The sequence below is a fragment of the Lepisma saccharinum genome, chromosome 14 (genome assembly GCF_977018435.1).
Source record: "Lepisma saccharinum chromosome 14, izLepSacc3.1, whole genome shotgun sequence".
Taxonomy (NCBI): Eukaryota; Metazoa; Arthropoda; class Insecta; order Zygentoma; family Lepismatidae; genus Lepisma; species Lepisma saccharinum.
In genome coordinates, this window is record NC_139242.1 from 53,732,720 (window position 1) to 53,759,545 (window position 26,826).

General features: G+C 35.8%; 1 protein-coding gene across 2 annotated transcripts in view; it reads left to right on the top strand.

The window, feature by feature from the left end:
• Positions 1–523: 523 nt before the first annotated feature.
• The window catches only part of ValRS (Valyl-tRNA synthetase), a 64,002-nt gene continuing 37,699 nt past the window's right edge, over positions 524–26,826 (top strand). For both annotated transcript variants that reach the window (XM_083135608.1, XM_083135609.1), the window contains exons 1-6: positions 524–910; positions 3,518–3,694; positions 10,094–10,221; positions 10,644–10,808; positions 12,735–12,936; positions 15,279–15,567. In XM_083135608.1, the coding sequence (XP_082991734.1) occupies positions 716–910; positions 3,518–3,694; positions 10,094–10,221; positions 10,644–10,808; positions 12,735–12,936; positions 15,279–15,567 (1,156 nt within the window). In that variant the 5' untranslated portion in view covers positions 524–715. The remainder of the gene's footprint in view (positions 911–3,517; positions 3,695–10,093; positions 10,222–10,643; positions 10,809–12,734; positions 12,937–15,278; positions 15,568–26,826) is intronic.

The following is a 26,826-nucleotide window of genomic DNA, read 5'->3' on the forward strand; positions in this document are numbered from 1 at the left end:
CTTATTTTCGTATTTTCCACATTTATACTTACGTATTCTCCATACTAGTACCTAGATATTTTGCTATGAAGAAGGTCGCAACACTGCATAACCACTGATCATGGACTACGCTAGTCAAGATTTCTCCGCCATATCGCGTGTAACGCAAGCAAAAGCGAAGAAAATAAAAATACTCCATATTTCGAAAATTGAGATTATTTGCCTGCAAAAAACGAAACGCGAAATAGAAGAATCCTTACGAATGCAGAATATGTAAGTATCAATGTGAAAAATACGAAAATAAGGGAATTAGAGACGTTTGGTGGTTACCGAAATTTTAATAAATAGTCCACAGTCGCACCATAGAATAGTAAGGTCACACCTCTAATCTCAATCTGTCACATTAGTCACCATGTCATGAAAATGAAATGATGAACGATGATGGTTTTGGAAATGAAATAGTGAATGTGGCCGATATGAGTGAAGTTTTTTGCAAGATGTATTTTGCAACTATACTGTCAACCCTGCAAGATTTCTTGTTTCCTTCCTGTGCGGAGCCATGCGCAACAAACACATGTAACTGAACCTGAAGCAGTAGACGTGGTTAGAAAAGTGTGGTATAGGTGTGAGAAAAGTATGGATTAATTTGTGAAGTTTTGAAACTAAGGATTTGTTTCGTGTTTTTGTGACAAGCTCACAACATTTTACTTGAAGTACGCTCTTGTTTTCAGTTACAATGTCTTCATCTCAGCCAGTGATTAATGGAATTTGTGAAAAATCTGCTGATGAAGTAGGAGATCCAGCAGTTCAGCAAAAGAAAACCCCAAAGCAGTTGGAAAACGAAGCCAAAAAATTAGCAAAGCTTGAAAAATTCAAACAGAAACAGGAGAAACTGAAAGAAACACAAGCTCAAACTAAAGAGAAACCAGAGGTAAAATTGTATTGACATTATTTTGTTAAAGCAATATATTGCATCATTTTTCGATCGTTGCCTTTCACCCGCTGTTCTTACCATATGTAGAGTTCAGGCTGTTAAAATTGCCCTATGTGTGAACTTCAGAGTAGATCATACGGCTGGGTATATGATTATTATCTTCGAGTTTTTAAGAATTGTTTTAGTCCGGCAATGATTACCTGTTTTTAGGCGATATATTTTAAATCATTGACATGTATTTGCATAGCTTGCTTGTAAAATGTCGAGTTTTGTTTAAAGGCAATTTTATAGTGTATTTCACACATTATTGTTGATTCATAATTAAAATTGGTAACATGGAACCCAATGAGAAATATACTATAATCACAGCCATTGCTCACATGAAAGGATAGAAAAATGCAACTACATAGCTAATTTAAGAAGGAAGAGAGACCTAACCTTGAGTGCTTAACACGACAAATTATCATGACATTTATTAACAGTATCACATTAGTAGCTATGAATACCTATTGGATAATAACACTAGCCCCCTCTATTTCACTACACTTTTTGACTCGCTTTGATTCTCTTTGCACTGAAGCATCTAGTTGGTTACATGGTACAACACCGAGTCGTCTAGTTTGTTGATTTGGTGTTTACACTACCTTCCGAACCAGTGTAAGTGTGGTGTATGGTTACGTGGTGAGTACTGACTAATCAAATGACCGTTCAAAGCAGCAGACAGGCATTTGTTGAATCTTCTGAACTTGGACACCACTTTCCGTCTAGTTGGTTGAAGGTAATTTACTTGCACCACCCTGACACTGGATACACCTGCACTGCACAGAGTGTCAAAAAGTGCAGCCAACTAGATGGGGCTACTATATGGATGGATGGTGGGAAATATTTTGAACCATAAATAGCCCCCACCTTTCTACACAGACTCTGTATACTACCATTTTAGTGTCTAATAAAAATTAATGTTCATAGTCTTTCATTTTCGTGAAACTTTATAAAATATGGCTGTGTAGAATAACAGTTGCAAAGAATTATCATGTTAGTATTAAAACGTTACACATACTTTAAGAATTGTTGGAAACTGTGTTTTTGGCAAAAAAAGAAAACCCTCAACATTTGGAAGCACTCTTTCTGTACAACACAAAACACACACAGTATGATAAAACATATTTTACAAACATGCTTAAACTTTCGACTCCCATTTCAAGCTCATCCTTATTTTCTGAAATTGATATCAGTACATTTGTATCCAAATAGGGTTATCAGATTTCCTCTTTTACCCAGACATGCCCTCTTTTTTGGGTCCTAAAAATGGTCCTTTTTTTTTTCAAAGTTAAATAGGGAAATGTCCTCTTTTCTTGGAGTGTAGACAACAATAATTGTTAATATTGTTTCCATGTTAAATTTGAAAGTATAGAAATGCTCTCAGTTGCAAGTGTGAATACTAGGGTTACCAGACATCTTCTTTTACCCAGACATTTCCTCTTTTTGGGGGTATAGACAACTGCTCAACTTCAAGATTCGTAACAAAATTTTATATTTGTAAATGATTGTTAATATTGTTTCTGTGTTCAATTTCAAGGTAAGGAAATACAACACACTGTTGCAAGTGCAACAACAAGAAAGTTTTCGTCCAACAAAGAAATTTTTTTGGATGATGTTTGAGTTTCTTGTGTTGACGCTGCCGTGCCATGTGAGGTGTTGATTTCAAACCATTTGCGACATCTACCGTGGCTCGCGATGAGCTGCAAGTTTCTAACAATAGGTAAAATTATGTGAGGCACCGTAGCTTCCTTTCATTTCAGTTTCATGGCATCCTAATTCAGAAATATTATATTATAGTATAACACTTTTGTGAAATCTAAAAACATTTTATCTTATTTTTGGAATCTGGTAACCCTATATCCAAATTTTATGGTTTCAAGCTCCATTCAGAATATCTAACAATGATTGAGATTTTGCATAAGGTGTGTAGGTATGAATTTACAATACCGGAAGTATCTCCAATTTCTTTCAAATTCGGCATACTTACTAATTTTGGCCTCGTAATCACGAATCTGCAGTTGAAAATTGGCGGTCACGTCTAGAAATTGCAAAATAACCTTGTCAATTACCGCTATGATTCTCCATACATGGAAGCGATATGAAGACGTCTTCCTTTCCGCACAACGGTCTTGCAACCAACGTTGCTCAAGTGTTGTACAATAAGTTAGAACGTTGATTTGCATGTGAGAAAATGGCATCTTGCGTAAAGGTGCAAAATATGTTTTGCCCCACGAACCATTCACGGTAAGGTTAGGTTAGGCAAGCATAGTTAAAATTAAGGGTCATCATAAACATAGTTTTTAAATGCTAATCATTGCAAAAAATAGTTGTTTTCTTCATAAATCAAGGGTGTTTACTCCATTCATGGATCCAATTTTTTTTACTTATTTTGCTATTTCTAAACGTGACCGCCAAATTTTAACTGCAGATTCGTGATTACGAGGCCAAATTAGTGAGTATGGTGAATTTGAAAGCAATTGAAGATACTTCCGGTATTGGAAATTCGCTCTGGTGTATATTGCAATGTGAACGAAATGTGATACATTTTTTTTTTTTTTGCAGAAAAAAGAGAAGAAGAAGGAAGTGAAGAAAGAAGTTATAACGTACAATGCTCCTACCAAACCAGGTGATAAAAAGGACACAAAATGTCCTATGCCTGACTCTTACAGCCCTCAGTATGTTGAAGCAGCTTGGTACAGCTGGTGGGAGAAACAGGGTTTTTTCAAACCAGAATATGGAGTAAGTATTATTTTTGGAAAATTGTTTTAGTTTGGTTTCTGTATTATAAAATCTGCAGTTGGCTGCCCTTTTTTTAATTACTCCCATTACAATATATATCCTGAAAGGAATATGGTGTAGTGGTAACATGGTAACATTGTCGTCTTGTAATGAAAGGGCTCTGGGTTTGATTCCCATGGGGAGGGACAGGGCACAGTGGGTCAGATCCCACGTTAAACTCTAGTTCAAGTTCCAATTTGCCTTCCTGTACGTAAAATGGACTTAAAACTAGTAGCGAAGATATAGTACAAGCAACGCAAGCACTGTTTGCACTATTAAAATATTTTTTAATGCACTTAGGGCCGGTTGTATAAACATCACTAACTGGAGATCAGATTTGACCTACAATCCGGGAATGAACTAAGCTCAAGCTTCTATCATGTTGTAGGCTATAAAGCTAACTGTCGATTTGTCGATCTTGAATCAAATCCTGATCTTGGGTCAAAGAAATACGTTTGGCAATGTGGCAAATCCAGACATGTCGCTAGTGTGCCTGTGATTCCAATTGTCCAACACTGAACAGCAAACATTTTAAAGTCTGTTTCGGAAAATGCATGTATTTAATATTTGAATAAAGAATAAATTGGAAGTGCTGGACGTACTAAATATTTGAACATGTTGCAAATTTAGTAAAATCACATAAATTAGATACTAGACGGCCATTTATTGCTTGTGCGAGTTCCACCTGAATAATTTTTCATTGATAAAGAAAGCAACTATCGGTTGTCGGTTGCGAAGGAGAGAAAATATGCTTGCATAAATGGATTTTTTTAAAAAAAAATCTGTTTCTTTTTAATGCTAAAAAGAGATGTAACAACTTTCTTATACTCGGATTTGGAGCTATTGTTCATGTGAGGAGATGTTTATTATATTTATTTTGTGATTACACGATAACGTGTTACAGGTGGACCATTAGTTCCTGTAGGCTGTAAGTAGTATACAGAATTTTCCTTGCATTTAATTGAATAACCGACGTTGTGACTTGTGAAACGTATAATGTGTTTGCATTTTCCCAAATGGAAAGAAATATTGAAACAACAATGGCGTTTGTCCTCTCGGATGTAAATTATGCCCAAAACAAATAATATTCGAAATAAAATAAGATATGTGTTATTTATATATCAGGAGGAGAGAAAGGTTTACCAACTAAAATGCAACATGCTCGGTTCATAAAGCAGTAGATATATACACTACAGCCAAAGTTACATGCTCTGCGGACAAAATTGAATTGCAATGAGACTTGGCTGGATGCAGTAAAGCGAAATTGTAATATTTTTAACGTCCATGAACCTGGCCGCCCTTTCATCCCAACGCAAGTTTTACAATGACATCAACAAGAAAACGTAAGCTGGTCATATTTTCTGTTTGTATCGATCAACACTTGATAGTTCTGAAGTTACCATTCTCTGATTGTGAAATCAAACAATGTTACAATATGCTCTTGCAGTCATTTAAGGCAAATTTCATGAAAATACATGGTATTTCAAACGGCAAATAACAATGACACACGATATATGGAAAGAAAGAAAAATGGAAGAAATAGTCAAACATCCAAGGGCATTCCATGCAGCGCACGTCAACTCGCAAAGTCTTTTATACCACTACGACGAATTCCGAACGATATTTGCGCCTCTGTCCTTCGATGCCATTCTTGTATCTGAGAGCTGGCTTGTTCCAGCGATCCCAGATCAGCCGGTCAACATGCAGTGATACAGGCTTTATCATTGCGACAGGATAAACAAAAGGGGAGGGAGCTGTGCAATATATTTAAAAGAAAACATTCCCGTAAAATTCCTCTCTTGTTCTCAAGGAGAATACTCGGGTAGTTCGGAATATTTGATACTTGAGCTAAATGTAAACAACCAGAAAATCCTCCTAAGCGGAGTGTATCGACCCCCAAAAACAGTTTTTGAAAATTTTGAAAAGGAAATATCCAAATTTTTACCATTATTCGAACATTGTGTTATGTTAGGCGATCTAAACTTCGACCTCCTTAGCTCCAAACCGGAAGTACGGAATTACAAAGACACCAACCTGTCAGCCTGCCCGTTAAAAGCTACTCATTGTTCTCAACAAAGCGAAACACTAATGACCACATATTAACAACTAACCCACTAAAAATTCTAAATTTCGGACAATTCCCAGTCCCAGGCATATCGAAGCACGATCTTATTTTTATGTCCTATTCTCTTAAAACATATAAATACAAACCAAAAGTAATCTCCCTCAGAGATTTTAAACGACTTGACATTCAAGCCCTGAATATCGAAGCAGAAAATATGCCATGGCACCTGGTCGCTTCTTTTCAAACGGTGGAGGAGAAAGTGAACTTCCTAAACTACCTCATCCTACAGATTTACAACAAGCACGCGCACGTGAAAAGAAAGAGTTGCGAGACCTCCCAGCCCTTGGATTACCCCCGAGATCTTGCAGCTGATGTCCCGCAGGGATGCAGCATACAGTTAATATAAGTCTGCACTCAAATTAAACCTGAAGTCAGTGCCATGATAGAAATGAAATAATTGGCATTTCTTTCTGAAGAACTAAATGGTCATTTTCAGAACTCATCAGACATAAATGCTAAAGTTAAGGAACGTATGATCGACTCCATAAGTGTTCACAAAAGCAAAAACAAAAATGGTTTTGATTTCTCTTTTATAACTCATGCTAAGGTCCAAACTGCAATTAATAAAATCAAATCCAATGCAACCGGAGCAGATGAAATTTCTATAAACATGTTAAAATGTATCGCTTCCCACATCTCATGTGCAATTGCAGACGTTTTCAACACATTCCTGTATACTGGCACATTGCCAAACATTTGGAAACTCGCTCACATACGCCCCCTGGCTAAAATCACCAACCCAGTAAGCACTCAAGATTTTCGACCGATCAGTATTCACCCCACTTTGTCAAAAGTATTTGAACACATCGTGCACGAGCAAATTTTAATTATGTACAATCGAAAAATATGTTAAACCCCTTCCAGTCCAGTTTTTGCCCACAACACAGCACTCATTAAAGTGGTGTATGACGTAAGGTCAGCGATGAATAAGATATATCTGACAATGTTGGTTCTCCTCGATTACAGCAAAGCCTTCCAAACCGTCGACCACGATATCCTGCTGGCAAAATTGTCATCTTATTTCAACTTCTCCCAACCCGCTGTTGACTGGACTCGATCATTCTTAGCAGCCAGACAGCAATGCACATTCGTTTCTGAAAATAAGTCGTCATGGCTGCCCATAAATTGTGATGTACCCCAAGGAAGTGTTTTGTCTCCACTACTGTTCTCCATGTACATAAATGATACATCGAAAACATTTCAATCAACGAATTACCATCTGTATGCTGATGACGTCCAATGTTACTTATCGTTCCCTAAAAAAAAAATTCAATATGGCCATCAAAGCCCTAAACGCTGATATTATGAACGTCTGCAAGTGGTCTCAGGCAAATGGTCTACGAGTAAATGCTGAGAAAACTAAATGTATTTTAATTGGCTCACGGCACCTCATATCCACAACAGCAAAGTCCTCCATCCAGGACATTCTTGTAGATGGAAAACCCATTTCACTATCACTTTCGGTCAAAGACCTGGGAATTGTTGTGGACGAAAACCTCACCTGGAGTGAGCATGTGAAGGCCATATGCAAAAAATCTTACGCAGCATTACACTCACTGTACCACCTAAAAACATCTTACCACAAGAGGTAAGAAAACGCTAGTTTTGTCGCAAATAGACTACTGCGACTTGACGTATGTTAACCTCAATGGTGAACTAGCGAGACGTCTACAGCAAATACAAAATGCATGTGTAAGTTTTATTTATAACATCAAATATTTTGACCACCTTAACCCGACTTTCAAAGACCTAGGCTGGTTCGACCTTTCAACACGCCATCGTTTCCACACTCTTACAGCACTCTACAAAATAGTGCATTCAAAAGAACCCCCTTACCTATTTTCACGATTTCAACCCCTAAGCGCAGCACACACCTTTGCTACCCATTCACGAAACAACTCCCTGCTCACCATCCTCTCCCACAAGACAACGTTTTATGCAAATTCCTTCACTGTCACTGCCACCAGAGCGTGGAACGACCTTCCTAATAACATAAACTCTTCTCTCGGCAATTTCAAATCAAAATTAAGAAAGCATCTTCTGGAGGCAACTTACCAGTACTGAAAACAAGGAAAGACAAATGAAACCTTTCTTGATCTAAATTTGTAGGACAAACACCGACCGATTTTTCTATATTTTAAGTATTTTTGTTGTGTGTGTTCATGCTGTATGGGGAATTTTTATGTTTCTTACAGCATGTGTCTTTTTGTGTTTTTTTTTATTTTCTTTGGTATTTTGGTGTTTTATATTTCGCAAACTGTTCGATATTTCAACTAAATTTGTAAAATGTGAAGTAGAGATGGTTAAGTGTAAGAAAAGGCTTGTGCCTTAACTTCGCCATCCAAAAGAAGAAGTAAATAAATAAATATATAAATCATTGTTCACCTCGTTGTGCATGCTTCTTCTTTATTATTATGGAAACAGGATTTCATGAATTGATTCTCCCGTCTTGCCGCATACGTTCACTTGCAACACATTTTACAAGCAAATATTCGTTAGTTCAGCCATGTTACAACAGCTGAACTTCGGTCAATGTCTGCTGATCGGAGAAAAATCGTGGGTCTTAATGTTGTTTAGTTTCAATCGCACTAGATTTCGCGAAATTTTGCAACTGCAAACTCCCTCAGCAAGCCGTTAGCAAACACCAGATACCCTACTTGTGGCCACCTTCACAATAAGAAAAATGGTCCCAGAGGCTCATATGGTGAAGGGTGAATGCTGGAGAAGGTACGGCCTTCAACCAGACAAGTAAGGCTCAGCTTCTTGGCTTCTGCCGAGCTCAGCAGAAAGCATATATGTGTTAACTTGATCTCGAAGATGAACATTTACATCATTAAAAACAGAATTATTGAAATAAATTATTACAGTATAACTGTTCCAAATTCCATGTAGACAAACGTCAAAGCATTACTTTAAGTTTAATGATGTGTAAAACTTGTCAATAATATCGACATTCAGGGGTTAATCCGAATGTGCCCAGCACTGGAGAGTGCTGGGATTTGCAGAACTTCAGAACAGCTGCCTGTTGTCCACCTCACTCATCTCAAATTACAACAGCACAGCACTGTTGACAACTACCAAATGTTTATCGTGAGTTTCCATGTAAACAAATTCAATAACTGATAGTTTTTGGATAAAAATTTGATAAATACAGAGAAAACTAGTATTCACTTTTATCCGCGAAGCTGCGTTTTCTTTCTCGATTAATTTCAGTGGCTACTGCCACCATCCTCGTTGGAACTTGCTGTACAATGTTAATGTATCAGACAAGCTTCCTGGCTTGTCAGTTCTTTTACTCTCCCGTAAACAATAATTTTTACAACGAAGTTGGTATCACTTTTCTGTTAGTTTCGGAGCTTTTCAGAACATCTTGCATTTGTGTGGGAAGAACACATTGTTGAATTCAGTGTTCTCTTTTCTTTGGTGTGTTGGAAATTTACCAAAACAAACCAAATAATTTCAAATTGTATACGGGAAGCTGTAAGTAATAGCAAGTATTTAATATATCAATAACGTGATCAGACCTCCCCGAAGGCACAGTTGTAGCGTCGTCGCCTTGTAATTCAGTGGTCCCAAGTTTGATACCCGGTGGAGGCACATAGTGGTTTGTTCGGATCCCACTTTAAACTGTAAGAGTCCAGTCCTGATTAGCCTTGCTGTGCATAAAGTGGACTTAAAACACCAAATCAATGAAACAAACAAACAATAACATTATCAAGAGTTTTGAAATACGATGCATGGCCGTTGAGGGATTTTGTTATTATTATTATTTGAAATGTCATTTCTTTCCAAGGAAAACTGGGGCAATGGACAGTATATTTTACTTAACCCCTTCCCTCCTTTACAGAGTGCTGCACAGCTTGCCTTCTTCTTGAGACCATGCTTCGCCACTGCTTAAAACCAAATCTCAAATCCCAAAAACGAATGTTCAGTTACAAACTTACTGGTTAAGTGCCTTGAGTTTTTGGTTCATTTTACAGGTTTTAGTCCCAGTCTGACATGAGTGTTTCTTTGTAATTGTTCCTTCGTCATCATCATCATTCGTTTTCATTGATATAGAAAAACTAACATAAAACAAGTACTACAAAGGGAAATGCATTATTTTTTTAAAAATAAAATTATGGTACACTGAATTTAATTGTCGTCATGTTCTGTTTTGTTCAAGATTTTAAATCGAAGTCGGATTTAAATTTAAAACTTGAACCGATTAATATTTTTATTTGCTTTGTTTGCAGAGAAAAAGTATAGCTGAGCACAATCCCAAAGGAAAATTCGTCATGGTAATTCCACCGCCAAATGTAACTGGGTCATTACATCTTGGGCATGCACTAACTAATGCTGTTGAAGATACAATTACCAGATGGTAAGTAGGATTGTTTAAATGTCCCATTTACCATGTGAGTACACATATCATGATTGTTACAAGCAATTAAACATTGTTTTTGAATTAACATATTGATTTTTCAAGTAACATTTCAGAAGAATGCATCCTCCCTTTCGAACAAGCGTTCTCGGGTTACCAGCCAGGTTAAGTTGGCATTAGCTTCCAACGTTTCGAGCGCATACATGTAACGTAAAAAATTTCTACATCCTCCCTTTGTCATGTAAGATCAAGTTGGGCAAATGAGCCAGGAAGCGTGTCTGATACATTAACATTGTAAATAGTGAGCGATCTTACACTATGGTGTATTTTAGCAGATTTTTTTGGCAATAATTTCCCCTTTTTTTTTGTCCGGTCTTTATTTATTAGTAAATTAATATAATTTCACATTCTTCGTTCTGTAGGAATCGGATGAAAGGAAAGACAGCTCTGTGGGTGCCAGGGTGTGACCATGCAGGCATTGCAACACAAGTGGTTGTGGAAAAGAAGCTTTGGAGGGAAGAGAAGAAGAGTCGTCATGATTTAGGCAGAGAGAAGTTTGTGGAAAAGATATGGGAATGGAAGCGAGAGTAAGTTGTCCTGTTGTAGTGCTTGGAATGCCAATGCATTTAATTAACAGCTGTGTTTTCTCTCTGTTGGTAAAAATGAGTGTAAAACAGTCCTTGTCTAATACATGGAATTCATTGTTGATTTTATATTTTGGTTTTGATGCATAAGTTCGTAGCGTTTGTTTTTTGTATTGTATTTTGTATTTTTGTAGAGGTTAGTTTATCATTAAACGTTCGTCATTTGGAGTGGCATTGTTGTGCTTGTGAATTCGCCTTGAATTTTGTAGGTTTTTAGGAAGTTAGTTCAATTTGTGGACAAAATAATATGGTGTGTCAAGTAGGAAAGAAAATAAACACTTCCGATATATTTTTCCGTTTGATTTTAACAGGTGCAGTGGAGCCGACTTGACTTGAAACTTTTGTGTCATTGGGGAAACTCAGGGGAAGGAAATGATTTTGGCACCAAGATTGTGTTAAGAAAATATTTTTAGATTAAGTGACATATGTTAATGTTCTGATGATTCCATGTGAACTTAGGAATATTTGGAAGTAAAACTCTGGTACAATGATATGTAGAAGCATGCGTATTTTGCTTTTGACAGAAACATGAAAGAACATACTGTAAAGTTCATTTTTCATGTTTTGAAGAATGTGAGGTACATTTTCCTACCATGTTTCTTCACAAAATGATGCCAAGTAAACTCTTAAACACAGAATTTAGTGTTTATTTAGTTATGCAACACTTTCTGAAGTCTGAATTATCCTGAGAGTTATGCAAATCATGGAAAAGTATGAACAACTTATATTTGTTAAGAATATTCAATTGATTGGTTTGGTTTATTTTACTTTACATTTCTGGCACTTATAACTAAGTGAGAAGATGAGAATGAGTGATGATATATTGAAATTGATGAAGGCACACTCGCAAAGAACACCCATGCTCAGTCCAGGATTCGATGCTGGGACCTCTGGCATTGTAGCATGCTGTGCTAACCACTGTACCACGGAGGCTGACATGAAGAGTGTTTAAGAATTGTTATCTGCATGAGTATGTTAGTATTGGTTGTAGATGGATATTTCCTTGCAGCAGTGATCATAACTAGGTCCTGGGACTCTTGTGTCCCATAAAACTGTAAAATATGTATGTAATTATGTCATAAACATTGAAAAATATGTAATGAAAAATTAAAAATGTCAGAAAAATGCAGAAATATTCCCAGTAAAGCCAAAAATATGCACAACAGTACTTTTGAATTTCCTATTATGTGGGGAGTAAGTATCTTCCAGGGAAGATTAGCTAGGGTGGGGGTGAAGTCAAACGACAAGTGATCTTGAAACTCCTGTACTTGATTGCTGATAGAGTAGGCGCTGTAATGAACCAAATGTTATTTTTTATTTTTGGCTGATTGTTGTGAGAAGCGAGAAAAGGTAAAGAAATCAGAACAATTGAAATTTGATTACTCCCTGTCCAGTGGTTCTTGTGCCAGCACAACAATGACAGAGAACTGTTCTCCTCAACAATGTTCACACAGCTATCATTTGTCGGCGTGATAATAAAGGGGGTATTTTTGTTCTGTACTAGTTGGTGAGAAAAGACTGTATTTGCTTTTAATTTCTTCGTCTGTAATTTCCTTATCCTGCCATCGATAACATAAACTATCAGTTGAGGGAAAGTTATGAAGAATAAATTATAAAAGAACCGATTGTATGGAAGACAATTACGAAATTATACAGAAATATGTCTTATTATGAGAAAATTGAAGAAATATGTTTTAAAAATGTGAAGTTTGTAAAATATATCAAAATATGCCTTATCAAGTTCATCTATTTCTGCTGATTTTCATCAGATACGTACATATCTCACCCCAGAATTCGATCCGATGCCAAATTATGTTATGACGTAAATTCCCAGTCCCTAATGATAACTGTGCTTTTCCTCACCCTTAGGAAAGGAGATCGAATATATCTCCAGTTGAGGAAGCTAGGATCATCTCTCGACTGGGACCGAGCATGCTTCACAATGGATCCGAAGCTGTGCCGTGCTGTGACTGAAGCTTTTGTTAGGCTCCATGAAGAAGGAGTCATCTACAGGAGTAATAGGCTTGTGAACTGGTCATGCACTCTGAAATCAGCCATTTCAGATATAGAGGTAAGAAATTAGTTTTTTCAATATATTGTCGTAGGTGATGCATGGTTTGCTTCATATGCTTCTTTTCATCTACTTCTTAGTTATTTCTCCTTCACTGCTGCCATCACAATTGTTCCGTTGTCTCGGTGGATGCTGAAAAAGATAATCTGCTCTAATGAACTTTCATATTTTTATCAGTGAGTGATGAATTGCTTCTTTCTTTTTGTGGCTTTGTCAGGTGAACTTGTAGCCCTTGTTGGTAGGCCATCTGACTGTCACTTGGGAGACATGAGTTCAATTCCCGGGGTGGGTGATATAAGGTTGGAATTTTTCTGGCTTTGTCCCCACATATAGTGGCTCTGGGGCTCAGCCAACCTCAAATCAGTGGGTATCTAGGGGGGGAAACCCTGGGAGGTAAAGGTGGCCAGAGCATGGTGCTGATCACATCACCAAAATGGCTGAGATTGAGAATGTGTGTGGCCCTACCCCCACGTCACCTAAATGTGCCTTCATGGCATGGTGCTCTATGCACGGGGAACTTGACCTTTCTTTACCTTTACCTCAGGTGAACTTGGTGGTTCATTGATAAATTTGCATAGTAAAGAGCTATCTCTAACCACAAGATAGCCATGCCTAAAAGTGCTATTGTTATTATTGAGAGAAATATTTATCATCAATCAGATCTACTTTTCCCATTCTGATTTTGTGTCTACTTTGTGGAAGTATTGAGAATCCCAGAAATAAAGAATTCATGGGTTTGGTTTTGTGTATCAAGCATTATAGTCCTAATGTGTTCCACGAGTCCATAAACCTTATAATAGGGTCCTGTTTTACTGGTCATCATCATCCTTTGCTATTTCCTGCCTCTGACTGGGTATTTTTCTGGTATGTCTACCAATTACAAAGCTGTTTTCAGCAGAAAATTTGAAGTTCTGTACTTCCTAACCTTCTACCAGAGAAAAGATTTGCTTTAACAGGTAGAACAAAGGAACATTTTTTTTACAAAATTTTAAATTTGTCTTACCACCGTGAAGACCATGCTGGAACAGGAGGGTTGAAAATGCTATCGTCGTATTGTCCTACATATGATTAAATATTGTGTAAAGATTTGCATGCTTATTGTTTATACTTACGGAGAGAGAAAAAGGCATTCATGAGAAACAATTATATGAGTGTGCAGGTGTACATGGTGTATTGATTTGTAGTTGACAGGCTTCCAAAAAAGACTCTCCCCTCCTCTTTTCAATATTCTTGTGACACTCAGCTTTCCTGAAAGGAAGTGGTGACAGATTGTAGGTGGTGAAAGGTGCTGCATTGTTGGCCATTTTGCTAATGGCCGACATGGGACAACTTACCACCTCTTCCTGTCCCATTATCAGTTTGCCTTAACAAGAAAATTTGCTGCATATGTCCGCAGCCTGTGAAAAATAATCTGTCCCTTACAAGACTGTTTGGTGCAGAGAATTGAAAAACAGCGTGGATAGCCAGCCTCCGTGGTGGAGTGGTTAGCACATTGCACTATGATGCCAGGGGTCCCAGGTCAGATTTGTAAGTGTCCGTCCTTCAATACAATTTGCATTCGACTCTGTGAAGCCTTGTGAAATTTGTAAACAGAACACAAAAATAATTTATCTACAGTATAGCTTATAATAACCGTTCTTCTTAATGGACTCAGAAATGGTCAAAATGTCACTTACCCTGTTTTACACCCTAGCCTTCCAATTCTTAAATTTTAAATCAAGAGAAATTTAAGTGTGTTTATATTTTACATATTGCATTTCCTTTCGTATGAGATGCACCCCATCAGTACATGTATTTTGTTTCCTTTCTTTTCCTTTCTTGGAGCCTAATAAACATCATTAAATGATTACGACTTTAATGTACTTTCACCAAAAGTGATTCTGATATCTACAAATTCCTTATGTACATTATTCTATAAATTATTTCTTTAAAGTGTTCTTAAATCAGTCAATCCACCTTGATGCAAAGTAAAGGAAGTGCGTTATTTTTTCAGAAATTCTAGTGCCAAGACTATTGGAGAAATACATTTTCTGAGCTAGATTTGGAAATTTGAGCTGCCGTGTTACTTTAGTTGATATTACTGTAAATATCCGAATGGTTAATACTCTTGCTTTTTGTGTAAACAGTTCCAGTTTCAATTCCTGGTTGAAGCCCCAAAAAATTATGAGGACAATTGGGGAGCTATTTGAAAGGAAAGGACATTGGAAACTGTGCTGAGCACACTTCACCCAATTAGAAACCTTCTTGGCAGGTCCTAGCTCTCAGAGGGCTGTTCCACTATGGCATTTAGTTTAGCAAACATTTAAAATTTAAAACATTGAATTTCTTTTTTTACGTCTTAGGTGGACAAGGTAGAACTTCCGGGAAGAACTCTGCTTTCTATTCCTGGATACCAAGAAAAGATCGAGTTCGGTGTGTTGGTGTCTTTTGCATACAAAGTGGATGGAACAGACGAGGAACTAGTTGTGGCCACAACACGAATAGAGACTATGTTGGGTGATACGGCTGTTGCTGTCCATCCAAGTGATCCCAGGTACAAGCATCTTCATGGCAAGAGTGTTATTCATCCATTCTGCAACAGGACTATGCCCATAGTATGCGACGATTTTGTTGATATGGAGTTTGGCACAGGTACTTTCTTCTTTTTATATGATTGGAGCTTATTAGTAGAGCTGAGACAATACCAGTGATGATGCATTGGTATAACCATCAGTTGGAATTAATTTACTGAAACTGGCTGATACTTTTCTAGCATTTTGAAATTAATTTACTGAAACTGGCCGATACTTTTCTAGCATTTTGTAATAATTTTACTGAAAGTGGGTGATACTTTTGTAGCATTTTGGAATTAATTTACTGAAACTGGCTGATAATTTTCTACCATTTTGGAATTAATTTACTGAAAATGGCTGATACTTTTTTTAGCATTTTGGAATTAATTTGCTGAAACTGGCTGATAATTTTCTAGCATTTTGGAATTAATTTACTGAAACTGGCTGATACTTTTCTAGCATTTTGGAATTAATTTACTGAAACTGGCTGATACTTTTGTAGCATTTTAGAATTAATTTACTGAAACTGGCTGATACTTTTCTAGCATTTTGGAATTAATTTACTGAAACTGGCTGATACTTTTCTACCATTTTGGAATTAAATTACTGAAACTGGCTGATACTTTTCTAGCATTTTAGAATTAATTTACTAAAACTGGTTGATACTTTTGTAGCATTTTGGAATTAAATTACTGAACTGGCTGATACTTTTCTAGCTTTTTGGAATTAATTTACTGAAACTGGCTGATACTTTTCTAGCATTTTAGAATTAAATTACTGAAACTGGCCGATACTTTTGTAGCATTTTGGAATTAATTTACTGAAACTGGCTGATACTTTTCTAGCATTTTGGAATTAATTTACTGAAACTGGCTGATACTTTTTTAGCATTTTGGAATTAATTTACTGAAACTGGCTGATACTTTTCTAGCATTTTAGAATTAAATTACTGAAACTGGCGGATACTTTTCTAGCATTTTGGAATTAATTTACTGAAACTGGCGGATACTTTTCTAGCATTTTGGAATTAATTTACTGAAACTGGCTGATACTTTTTTAGCATTTTGGAATTAATTTATTGAAACTGGCTGATACTTTTCTAGCATTTTGGAATTAATTTACTTAAACTGGCTGATACTTTTCTAGCATTTTGGAATTAATTTACTGAAACTGGCTGATAATTTTCTAGCATTTTGGAATTAATTTACTGAAACTGGCTGATACTTTTCTAGCATTTTGGAATTAATTTACTGAAACTGGCTGATACTTTTGTAGCATTTTAGAATTAATTTACTGAAACTGGCTGATACTTTTTAGCATTTTGGAATTAATTTACTGACACTGGCTGATACTTTTCTAGCATTTTGGAATTAATTTACTGAAACTGGCTGATACTTTTGTAGCATTTTAGAATTAATTTACTGAAGCTGGCTGATACTTTTTAGCATTTTGGAATTAATTTACTGACACTGGCTGATACTTTTGTAGCATTTTGGAATTAATTTACTGATACTGGCTGATACTTTTCTAGCATTTTAGAATTAAATTACTGAAACTGGCCGATACTTTTCTAGCATTTTGGAATTAATTTACTGAAACTGGCTGATACTTTTGTAGCATTGTAGAATTAATTTACTGAAACTGGCTGATACTTTTTAGCATTTTGGAATTAATTTACTGACACTGGCTGATACTTTTGTAGCATTTTGGAATTAATTTACTGAAACTGGCTGATACTTTTCTAGCATTTTAGAATTAATTTACTGAAACTGGCTGATACTTTTGTAGCATTTTAGAATTAATTTACTGAAACTGGCTGATACTTTTTAGCATTTTGGAATTAATTTACTGACACTGGCTGATACTTTTGTAGCATTTTGGAATTAATTTACTGAAACTGGCTGATACTTTTTTAGCATTTTGGAATTAATTTACTGAAACTGGCTGATGATTTTCTAGCATTTTGGAATTAATTTACTGAAACTGGCTGATACTTTTCTAGCATTTTGGAATTAATTTACTGAAACTGGCTGATACTTTTGTAGCATTTTAGAATTAATTTACTGAAACTGGCTGATACTTTTGTAGCATTTTAGAATTAATTTACTGAAACTGGCTGATACTTTTTAGCATTTTAGAATTAATTTTCTGACACTGGCTGATACTTTTGTAGCATTTTGGAATTAATTTACTGACACTGGCTGATACTTTTGTAGCATTTTGGAATTAATTTACTGAAACTGGCTGATACTTTTCTAGCATTTTAGAATTAATTTACTGAAACTGGCTGATACTTTTCTAGCATTTTGGAATTAATTTACTGAAACTGGCTGATACTTTTGTAGCATTTTAGAATTAATTTACTGAAACTGGCTGATACTTTTGTAGCATTTTGGAATTAATTTACTGAAACTGGCTGATACTTTTGTAGCATTTTAGAATTAATTTACTGAAACTGGCTGATACTTTTGTAGCATTTTAGAATTAATTTACTGAAACTGGCTGATACTTTTTAGCATTTTGGAATTTATTTACTGACACTGGCTGATACTTTTGTAGCATTTTAGAATTAAATTACTGAAACTGGTTGATACTTTTCTAGCATTTTGGTCATGGAATGTAACACTTTAATGGAGTCTAAAGTTCATTTTAAACAAATATGTTGAGGAAAATGGATTTTGGGATTGCATAACATATGTTTTAATATTCTGATGTAATACTTGAATGTTATGTAAAGCAAAACTCTGGTAAGTTGATCCTTGTAATTGGAATGAGAATATTAATCAGTATTTTGCAGAATATTTCATTATTACAATTTTGAAGCATCAGTAGGAATCAGTATAAGTATGGGCATCTGTTCAGTGTGATATTGGCACAGCCCTAGTTAGATACAAACTTTTTAATTTCTGCAGCGTATTTAAGTTGACTGTTTACCTTATTATTCCAAGTAAACTCGTACAGGTACTAGTTGCACTTTTTATATTATTCCGAGTATAATGGGGCCAAACTACTTTTTCTCGTTCCATTTTTTTTCCCCTGTACAAACTTCTGGGATGGCTTCTGCTGCAAAGTACGGTAAATGTCCACTTGGAAGCAGCACCTTACACAGCTTGATGCTTGAAATGTGTAGCAGAGTGAGAGATGCCAAAAGCAAGACGATTGGCAGTGAATCATGTTACTACTGCCCAGATTACAATGACCCCTTATGTTTAGCTCCATGCTTCAGAATTCAACTGTGCCTGTCTAATAATTTGAGAATCAGAACTGCAATTTGTAAGATTTTAAAAACATATGTACAACATTTAAAGGCAAGATATTATGTTTACATTTATTATGATGATAAAAATGTATAACCTTCATTAGCCTGAGTATACTGTGGATAATAACATTTGTTCATTATTTATAACTTTTATAAGTGAGTGAACTGAAGTGTTTAAACTTTTATTTCATACGTACAATATTTAGAGTTATTTCTCTTGAAAAAAAAAATTTTTTAATTAAAAAAAATGTCAATATTTAGAGGCAGTACATTATAAATTTCTTGCAAAAATAAGTTTTCTTAACAATATGTTCATGAAAAATGTATAGTGTGTGTGTAGCTGAGTTAATTCGGGATATTGAGACCCTGAGAAAATTTCCCCTCCCCTGTAGAAAATGTGTCGAATAACATGGGTACAAGGGGGAAATCCTGGGGGTAAAGGTGGTCAGGGGCGTGATGCTGATCACATCACCTTGAGCATGGTAGTCAGACATGTTACCGGCTGAGCCACCGCGGCCACATTGGAACACTTTATCTTTTTTTTACCTGTAGAAAATGTAAAAGTTCAGGGTCATATCCTACATTTTTTTCCTGAAAAGTGAATATAACTGGGTCATTCCATGCCAAACCATCCAATGGTGGTTGCATGACCATTTTAGAAAAAAATCATTTTTAGTACATACGTTTGTACGCCTTCATGGCGTGGTGCTAAGCACAGGGGAGCACTTTACTTTTACTTTTTTACGTTTGTACATGTTTCTAGATATCAAAACCAATGTTCAAAAAATTTTATTGTCTTTAGTTATCTAGGGGCAGCCATTTTTCCAACATGGCGAATGGCTTTTTTTGCTCATGTAGCAGTATACAGAAACCTTAATATCTCAAAAACCATTAAAGCTAGAGACCTGAAACACAATTCATTTTGTAGCTAATGAAGTATACTTCCTATGATTTTCAGGTATGTTTTGCTTGAAATTGCATCGTAAGTACGAAAATTATGGTGGAAAATGGGGTAACAATAGTTTAAAAATTGCATTTTTAAGCCCAATTTTTTTAATGAAGAGGCTTAGTCTAAGGCATGATTTTTTTTCCATGTGTCGACCTACCTGCAGGGTGTCTGTAAATAAAATATCAGTGTTTAGAAATGCACCCCTTTTTTACAGCATGGGCTCAAACATGGCCGTTCATTGAATTGGCCGTTCATTGAATTTTGACAGTTTTCGGGGTTAAATATCTCAGATGGGTCCCCTTTAAAATTAGGTACATAGAAAGCCCTTCATGAACCTAACTCACAGTAAAAATCTCAACTTTTAGATTCAACTCGTTTTGGTCAATATGAGGTAACATATGTCACCTAATTTCTGACGTTGCAAGGTAAGGTTAAATTACATCCCATACTTAGAATAATGAAGTCTTTTCTTTTTCTTTTTTAAATTTGGGTTAAATAAAGGCTCAGAAAATATATTAACATAAGGTTTTAATACTTGACTTACCAGAAATTAAAATTACAAGGCATGACAATTGAAAATCTGCAAAATTTCATTGCAAAAGGTTTGATTTATTAGGTACCTACGACCAGTTGGTATTGTCAGCTGCAGTTTCCTATTCATTCTCTTTGTTAAATCAGGCAGGATTGTTTGTTCTTTCACTAAGTTCCTAAGAAAATTATCAGAAACCTTCAGTTCATCACATATTTTTCCTTGACCAAGTGGTAGCAATCAAACTGATGATTCTGACCTTTTCAACATTAGTTTTTTGCTCATTTACATTTTTCTTCTTATAATTTCAATTATATGATTGTACTTATGACAATAAAAATAATACATTGTCATAACAACATTTGAAAAAGGTTAGGCTAAGTTCAAAGTTCTACATTTGTGCAATATTTATACCAATTTAGTCATAACAGTTATTTTTGACTGGCAATATGAAAAACAAATATCTTCAATCATATGTGTTCTTTCAGACAAGAAAGATATGATACATTCAAATTTATAATTAAATTTATTGAAATTGTGTACATTTGCATTGGATTCAAGGTTTATATACAAAGGTCAACTCTTTAAAATTGTTCAATGTATAATATGATGTCATACTTGGTATTTTGTATCAACATTCAAAAAATGGTTATTGTAATCATTAGATAAGTATATTGTAATATACATAGTAAAATAGCTGTAACAGAGCAAATATGTACATTTACAACACAAACATTCAAGCTGTTAAGCACTTATGGACAAAAATGTAAAACAAAAACAATTGAAGATTGCACATACTAAAAGATTTGGCTTGAACTAGTTGCTCTGATACTAGTTGTCTGTGACTTTGTAAAGAGCTGAAGATGGAACAAGGATAAGGACAGAAATAGCAATATGGGATGGTGATATATTTCTACAATATTGTTGCTTTTAAAACATTAAACGTGGTAATGTTATAATAACTTGGATGTTTAAGTTATATAGAAGCCTTTTATGACTTGAATGAACTTTGATCATGATATAATCTGATAAAGATTCGAAAGTTGTGGAATGACACTGATATGTATAAAAGATGCCATGTTGATTTTGAAGCAGTGAATAGGTATCCGTTTTCATCTTCCTTAACGGGCAGGCTTGTAAATATTACAGTTCCTCAAATGAGTGCTTGGAGGAAGGTTGCATAGAGTGACACTTATATGTTCTACGTTTGGATGTGGTTTGGTCAGATGTTGAATTTTGAAAACTGAAGCTCAGAATTGTGGATACAAAGACTTGCTTTATCCCGGAAGGAGATAACAAAGAGATATTTTCTTCTCATGTATAGCATTGCTATGTTATAAATGCTCTTGTAATTTTTGTTGTTTCTAGTTTTCTTTTATCAATTTAATAATTATAAAGGTATTTATTATTGTTTGAACATAAACACTATTCATCATTATATGTAAATTTAAATTTCCTTTTCAATATAGCACCAAAGCTACCTATTGTGCTGATACTGAGTTTGAATTATACTGACTAACAAGGTTAAATACTGGCCACGCAAAGGATTGTCACACTTGCTTTCCTTCTCTTTCAGTACTTAGTGAAAAGCAACTTTCCAGTTTCCTTTGCACTCCTTGTAGGATGTGAATAGTTTTTCAAGCAAGATCACTTTATTGTTTTTCTGCAATCAGCCTCCTCAGTTTTGAAACAGGAGATGCATAAAAAACAGAACAGACTTCATGCATTTCCTTTAGTTTTCCTTGGCTTGGCACAAAGACACGATTTCAATTCTGGCATTTAAGTGAGTCACTTTCTCCACATATGAATCTTTTACTCCAACATATCAGGCATATTGATTTAACTGGTATAAGGCTTTCTTGACACTTTTTTTTACCTTACCTTACTTAACCTTTTCTTTAAGTGGTACTTCTGAAGATCACAACATACTTTACCATATAAAAAGCTATATTTAATGGTATTTGCAAATTGTCTTTAAGCCATACACCTGTAGTATTGACCTAAGAAGTGTTATCATTTTCATTGACTTTGTTAAGATTAGTTAGGTCTTTGGGAACCTTACCAAAAGGGTATTTATGACAGTGCTCTCCAGTTAAAAATATTACAGAACACTCAATTTCCTGTCACAGATAACGAACATTCACAAGTGACTACTCTCTGCACATTAGGCAAAGGAAGAATGACAGCAGAGATTGTACATGCACAGATAAATTCCAGGCTTACCTCACATCCTATCAAAACATGTCTATGAATCTTCTGCTGTGCATGACTCACATCTATTTCAACGAATGGCTTTTCTTGGAAAAAAAAAAGTGGAAAATAAAGGAAACAAAAGATAATATATTTTACCAGCTTTGACACTCCAAAATAAATAGCCTACTTTCAGTGAAGTGCTCAAGGAGGGGTTTGTGGGGGTCATAACCCAATACCTTTGGCCTAGTATTCCATAAACAATTACATCAAAGTCAGGATAATGTGACAAAAACAGGGCTGTATACTAAAAAAATATATGTAACCCCCTTACCCTCCCTTTCGAAATTCCTGGGCATGCCACTGCCTATGTTAAGCTGCATGTACTGCTACATTGATAAAAATATGGGGGAAGCTCAGTTTTGGAGCTGACAATACCAATTAGTCCTGGGTACCTAATAAATCAAACCTTTTGCAATGAAATTTTGCAGATTTTCAATTGTCATGCCTTGTAATTTTAATTTCTGGTAAGTCAAGTATTAAAACCTTATGTTAATATATTTTCTGAGCCTTTATTTAACCCAAATTTAAAAAAGAAAAAGGAAAGACTTCATTATTCTAAGTATGGGATGTAGTTTAACCATACTTTGCAACGTCAGAAATTAGGTGACATATGTTACCTCATATTGACCAAAACGAGTTGAATCTAAAAGTTGAGATTTTTACTGTGAGTTAGGTTCATGAAGGGCTTCCTATGTGCCAAATTTCAGAATTTTTAAAGGGGACCCATCTGAGATATTTAACCCCGAAAACTGTCAAAATTCAATGAACGGCCATGTTTGAGCCCATGCTGTAAAAAAGGGGTGCATTTCTAAACACTGATATTTTATTTACAGACACCCTGCAGGTAGGTCGACACATGGAAAAAAAAGTCATGCCTTATACTAAGCCCCTTCATTAAAAAAATTGGGCTTAAAAATGCAATTTTTAAACTGTTGTTACCCCATTTTCCACCATAATTTGCGTATTTGCAATTTAAAGCAAAATATACCTGAATATCATAGGAAGTATACTTCATTAGCTACAAAGTGAATTTTGTTTCAGGTCTCTAGCTTTAATGGTTTTTGAGATATTAAGGTTTCTGTGTACTGCTACATGAGCAAAAAAAGCCATTCGCCATGTTGGAAAAATGGCTGCCCCAGGAGAACTAAAGACAATAAATTTTTTTGAACATTGGTTTTGATATCCAGAAACATGTACAAACGTATGTACTAAAAATGAAATTTTTCTAAAATGGTCATACATACTATTATTATATCCCTCCTTGCTTATAAACATTCACTTGTTTTGATGGGGCCTTGTTGTTTTCTGTTGTTATGCATGAACCAAGTGTGTCCAAAATGCAGTTTCTTTTGCCTGCTTTCAGCACTTATTATCCTGATTATGCAACAGTGCCACAAAAATTTGTTTATTGGGCATGGAAGCTCATTATTAGGACAAGCTAATTGACACAAAGCACTTTACGTGGATATTGCTGCTGTTAACAGATATAACCTGTTAATTACTCAAAAGCTGCAAAATCTCAACTTTAAGAATAGGCTTATATCAATAAAGAACCAGGGCAGGAAAAACAGAGTGTGCCATCTTGTAGCTGAATGTGTGTACTAACACAAGGAAAGAAATAATAATTATAAAATAAACATTTAGACCTGACACTATCTTCGAGAGAAAAAAATTAAAGATTGAGAAAATTCAATGTCAATCATCACATTTACTCCTCTGTCAGCAACTGGAACAGCCCTTATCTTCTCGCTTTCTTTGTTCCAAGTGGCACAGTCCATGTCTTGGCAAGTTGTACAAACTGTTTTTGTTTTGCTTTCGTTGATAGCGTAGTGGTAGCATCGCCTCCTTGCAATCAAGGGATTAATATTGTTCATATATTTAATACAATGCAGTTTTGTGTTTCTGCTGTAAGGGAATAACCAAATTTTATCAGTTGTAGTTTATAATTTTGTTTAATTCTTAATCTCTCGCACTATATTTCTATCTTGTTTCTAAAAATAGCTGCTCTTGTACCAGTGTAGTATATCTGGGGAGATATATGCATGAATGTTACATCATTTATATACAAAATGTGAGAAATGCAGTTGTGATTCTTTTTAATTTGAGGTTTCAGTCCACTTTATGCCCAGTAAGGTTAATTGGAAATGGACCTACAGTTATTAGTTGGATCCGAACCTCTATGTGCCACCACTGGGTATGAAACCCAGGACCAGGCACGTATCCAGAGGGGTGGCTTAGGGGGCTCGAGCCCCCCCCCCCCGAAAGTTTTAGGTTTACACTAGATAAAATGAGGTTTTTGATTTCTTGTGGTGTGAAATAAAATAATGTGACAATAATTTAAGGAGAGAAATAACTATCGAGGCAAGACGGAGAATGTTCCGTAACTCTGTTATTGATAATAGCACGTATCCAAGATGGGGCACAGGGGGCTCGACCCTCTCCCCAGGAAATTTTTCAGTTTACGTTAGATAAAATTAGGTTTTTGGCTTCTTAAATAATGTGAAAATAATTATCGAGCCAAAACGGAGCATATTTTATACTCCTGTTATTGTTAATGGCTCGAGCCCCCCCCCTCCCTCAGGAAATTTTTCAATTTACACTAGATAAAATTAGATTTTTGGCGTCTTGAATAATGTGAAGAAAATAAATTTATAAATCTGAGAGAAATAATTATCGAGACAAAACGGAGAGTGTTCTATAACCCTATTATTGTCAATAGCACGTATCCAAGCTGGGGTTGAGGTGGCTCGAGCCCCCCCCCCCCATGATTTTTTTAAATTTTACACTAGATAAAATAAGGTTTTTGGCTTTTTGAATAATGTGACGATGATTTAAGGAGATAGACAATTATCGAGGCAAGACGGAGAATGTTCTATAACAATGTTGTTGATAATATTGCACGTACACTTTTCTTGAACTTTCGGTGTTGTCGCAGCGCACTGGAGCACTATGTAGAGACTTGTCAGCATTTGGAAGCTGCACAACCAAGGAAGCGCCACACGTAGGGCGATTCGTTGTAATTTCTAATCTCTGGAAGGCGGGAGAGGGTACGTTCTTGAATGAGAGAAGGAGTCAACTACTGGCGATATTAACGAATCGTTTTATCTGCGGAATGTTCTAGAATATAATGAGGATGTAAATACGTGGATTCAATTTTTCGGTTGATCTGTACAAAGAATCGGTTAATGAGATTTCAGAGGTAAGTGTGACAATTCACACAGTCGATTGATGATCAGATCAGTCAGCGTCCTCTGGTTGCTTTATAAGATATAGTGATTCGAAAATGAAGACATTGACGACAGCGGAACTTCCGGGGCCTCAGTGTAGGGCTAGCACGGTACGAGGGCCGAAGAGATCAAAGGTCTCTCTCTAAAGTGAATATTTCAGCAGTACCGGATATTGGAGTGGTTTATTAAAACAGAAATAAACTGCATAGATCAACTGAAAAGCAAAGTTTTGAGTGATGATTTAGTTTTGCCAGAACTAAATTTCGTATATGCAGTCCGAGAATTTCATGGTATAAAAAAATACTTTTGTTTAAGCCTACGGGGTTCGAAACACATTCAAACACTTAACTACCATAAAGAGACAACCGAAAATTTTATGAATGTCGAGAAGAGAAAGCAAGATGATGTTGCATATGTAGACATTTTAGGCGGTAATTGCAGGCTCTGCCAGGACCCAAATCAGGGCTCTGCCAACGGAGCCACCTAGCCATCCTTGACTTCAACCGATTTTTCGTTAAAATGTCTACATAGTACATGTCCTGTGTATATCAAATCGTAAGGTGTTGCCTGTATAGTGAACAAGCACAGAAACTATAGGAGAGAGAAGAAAACTGAGGAGCATTCCCACCGGTTGAGGAGAATTTTTTTCTGTGGTCAACAAGAGCTACTACTTCGAGATTTCACACCGTGTCGCCTGAAGATTAGGTTTGTGCGGCCTTTTGTGTCGCTACGGTGTGAAACGTTGCTGTTGATTGGCCCGTTCCAATCGACATGTATTGCGTGTCCTTTTGGTCTGAAACCTTCCTAAGTCTTGAAAATCCAAGTCACAAGGATGGAAAATTAGGGTTAGGTGTGAAGGCAGACAGACGACAGCACCCTTAAGGATCATATCCAAACCTGCAGGAAGAACGCATCTTACTTCAATCTCCAATACGATGATAAAAACTTCTGGTGAGTTGAATTTAAAAAATGCGTCCGAGATAAAGAGAGGCGTGCCCAGGATTTTTGGAAGGGAGAGGGGTTACGCATACTATTGTTGGTGGTCAGTCCTGATTTTGCCATTTTTTCCCTGTCTTTGACGTTTTTTTTTATTTTTTTTTTATTTTAAGAATACTGGGTCA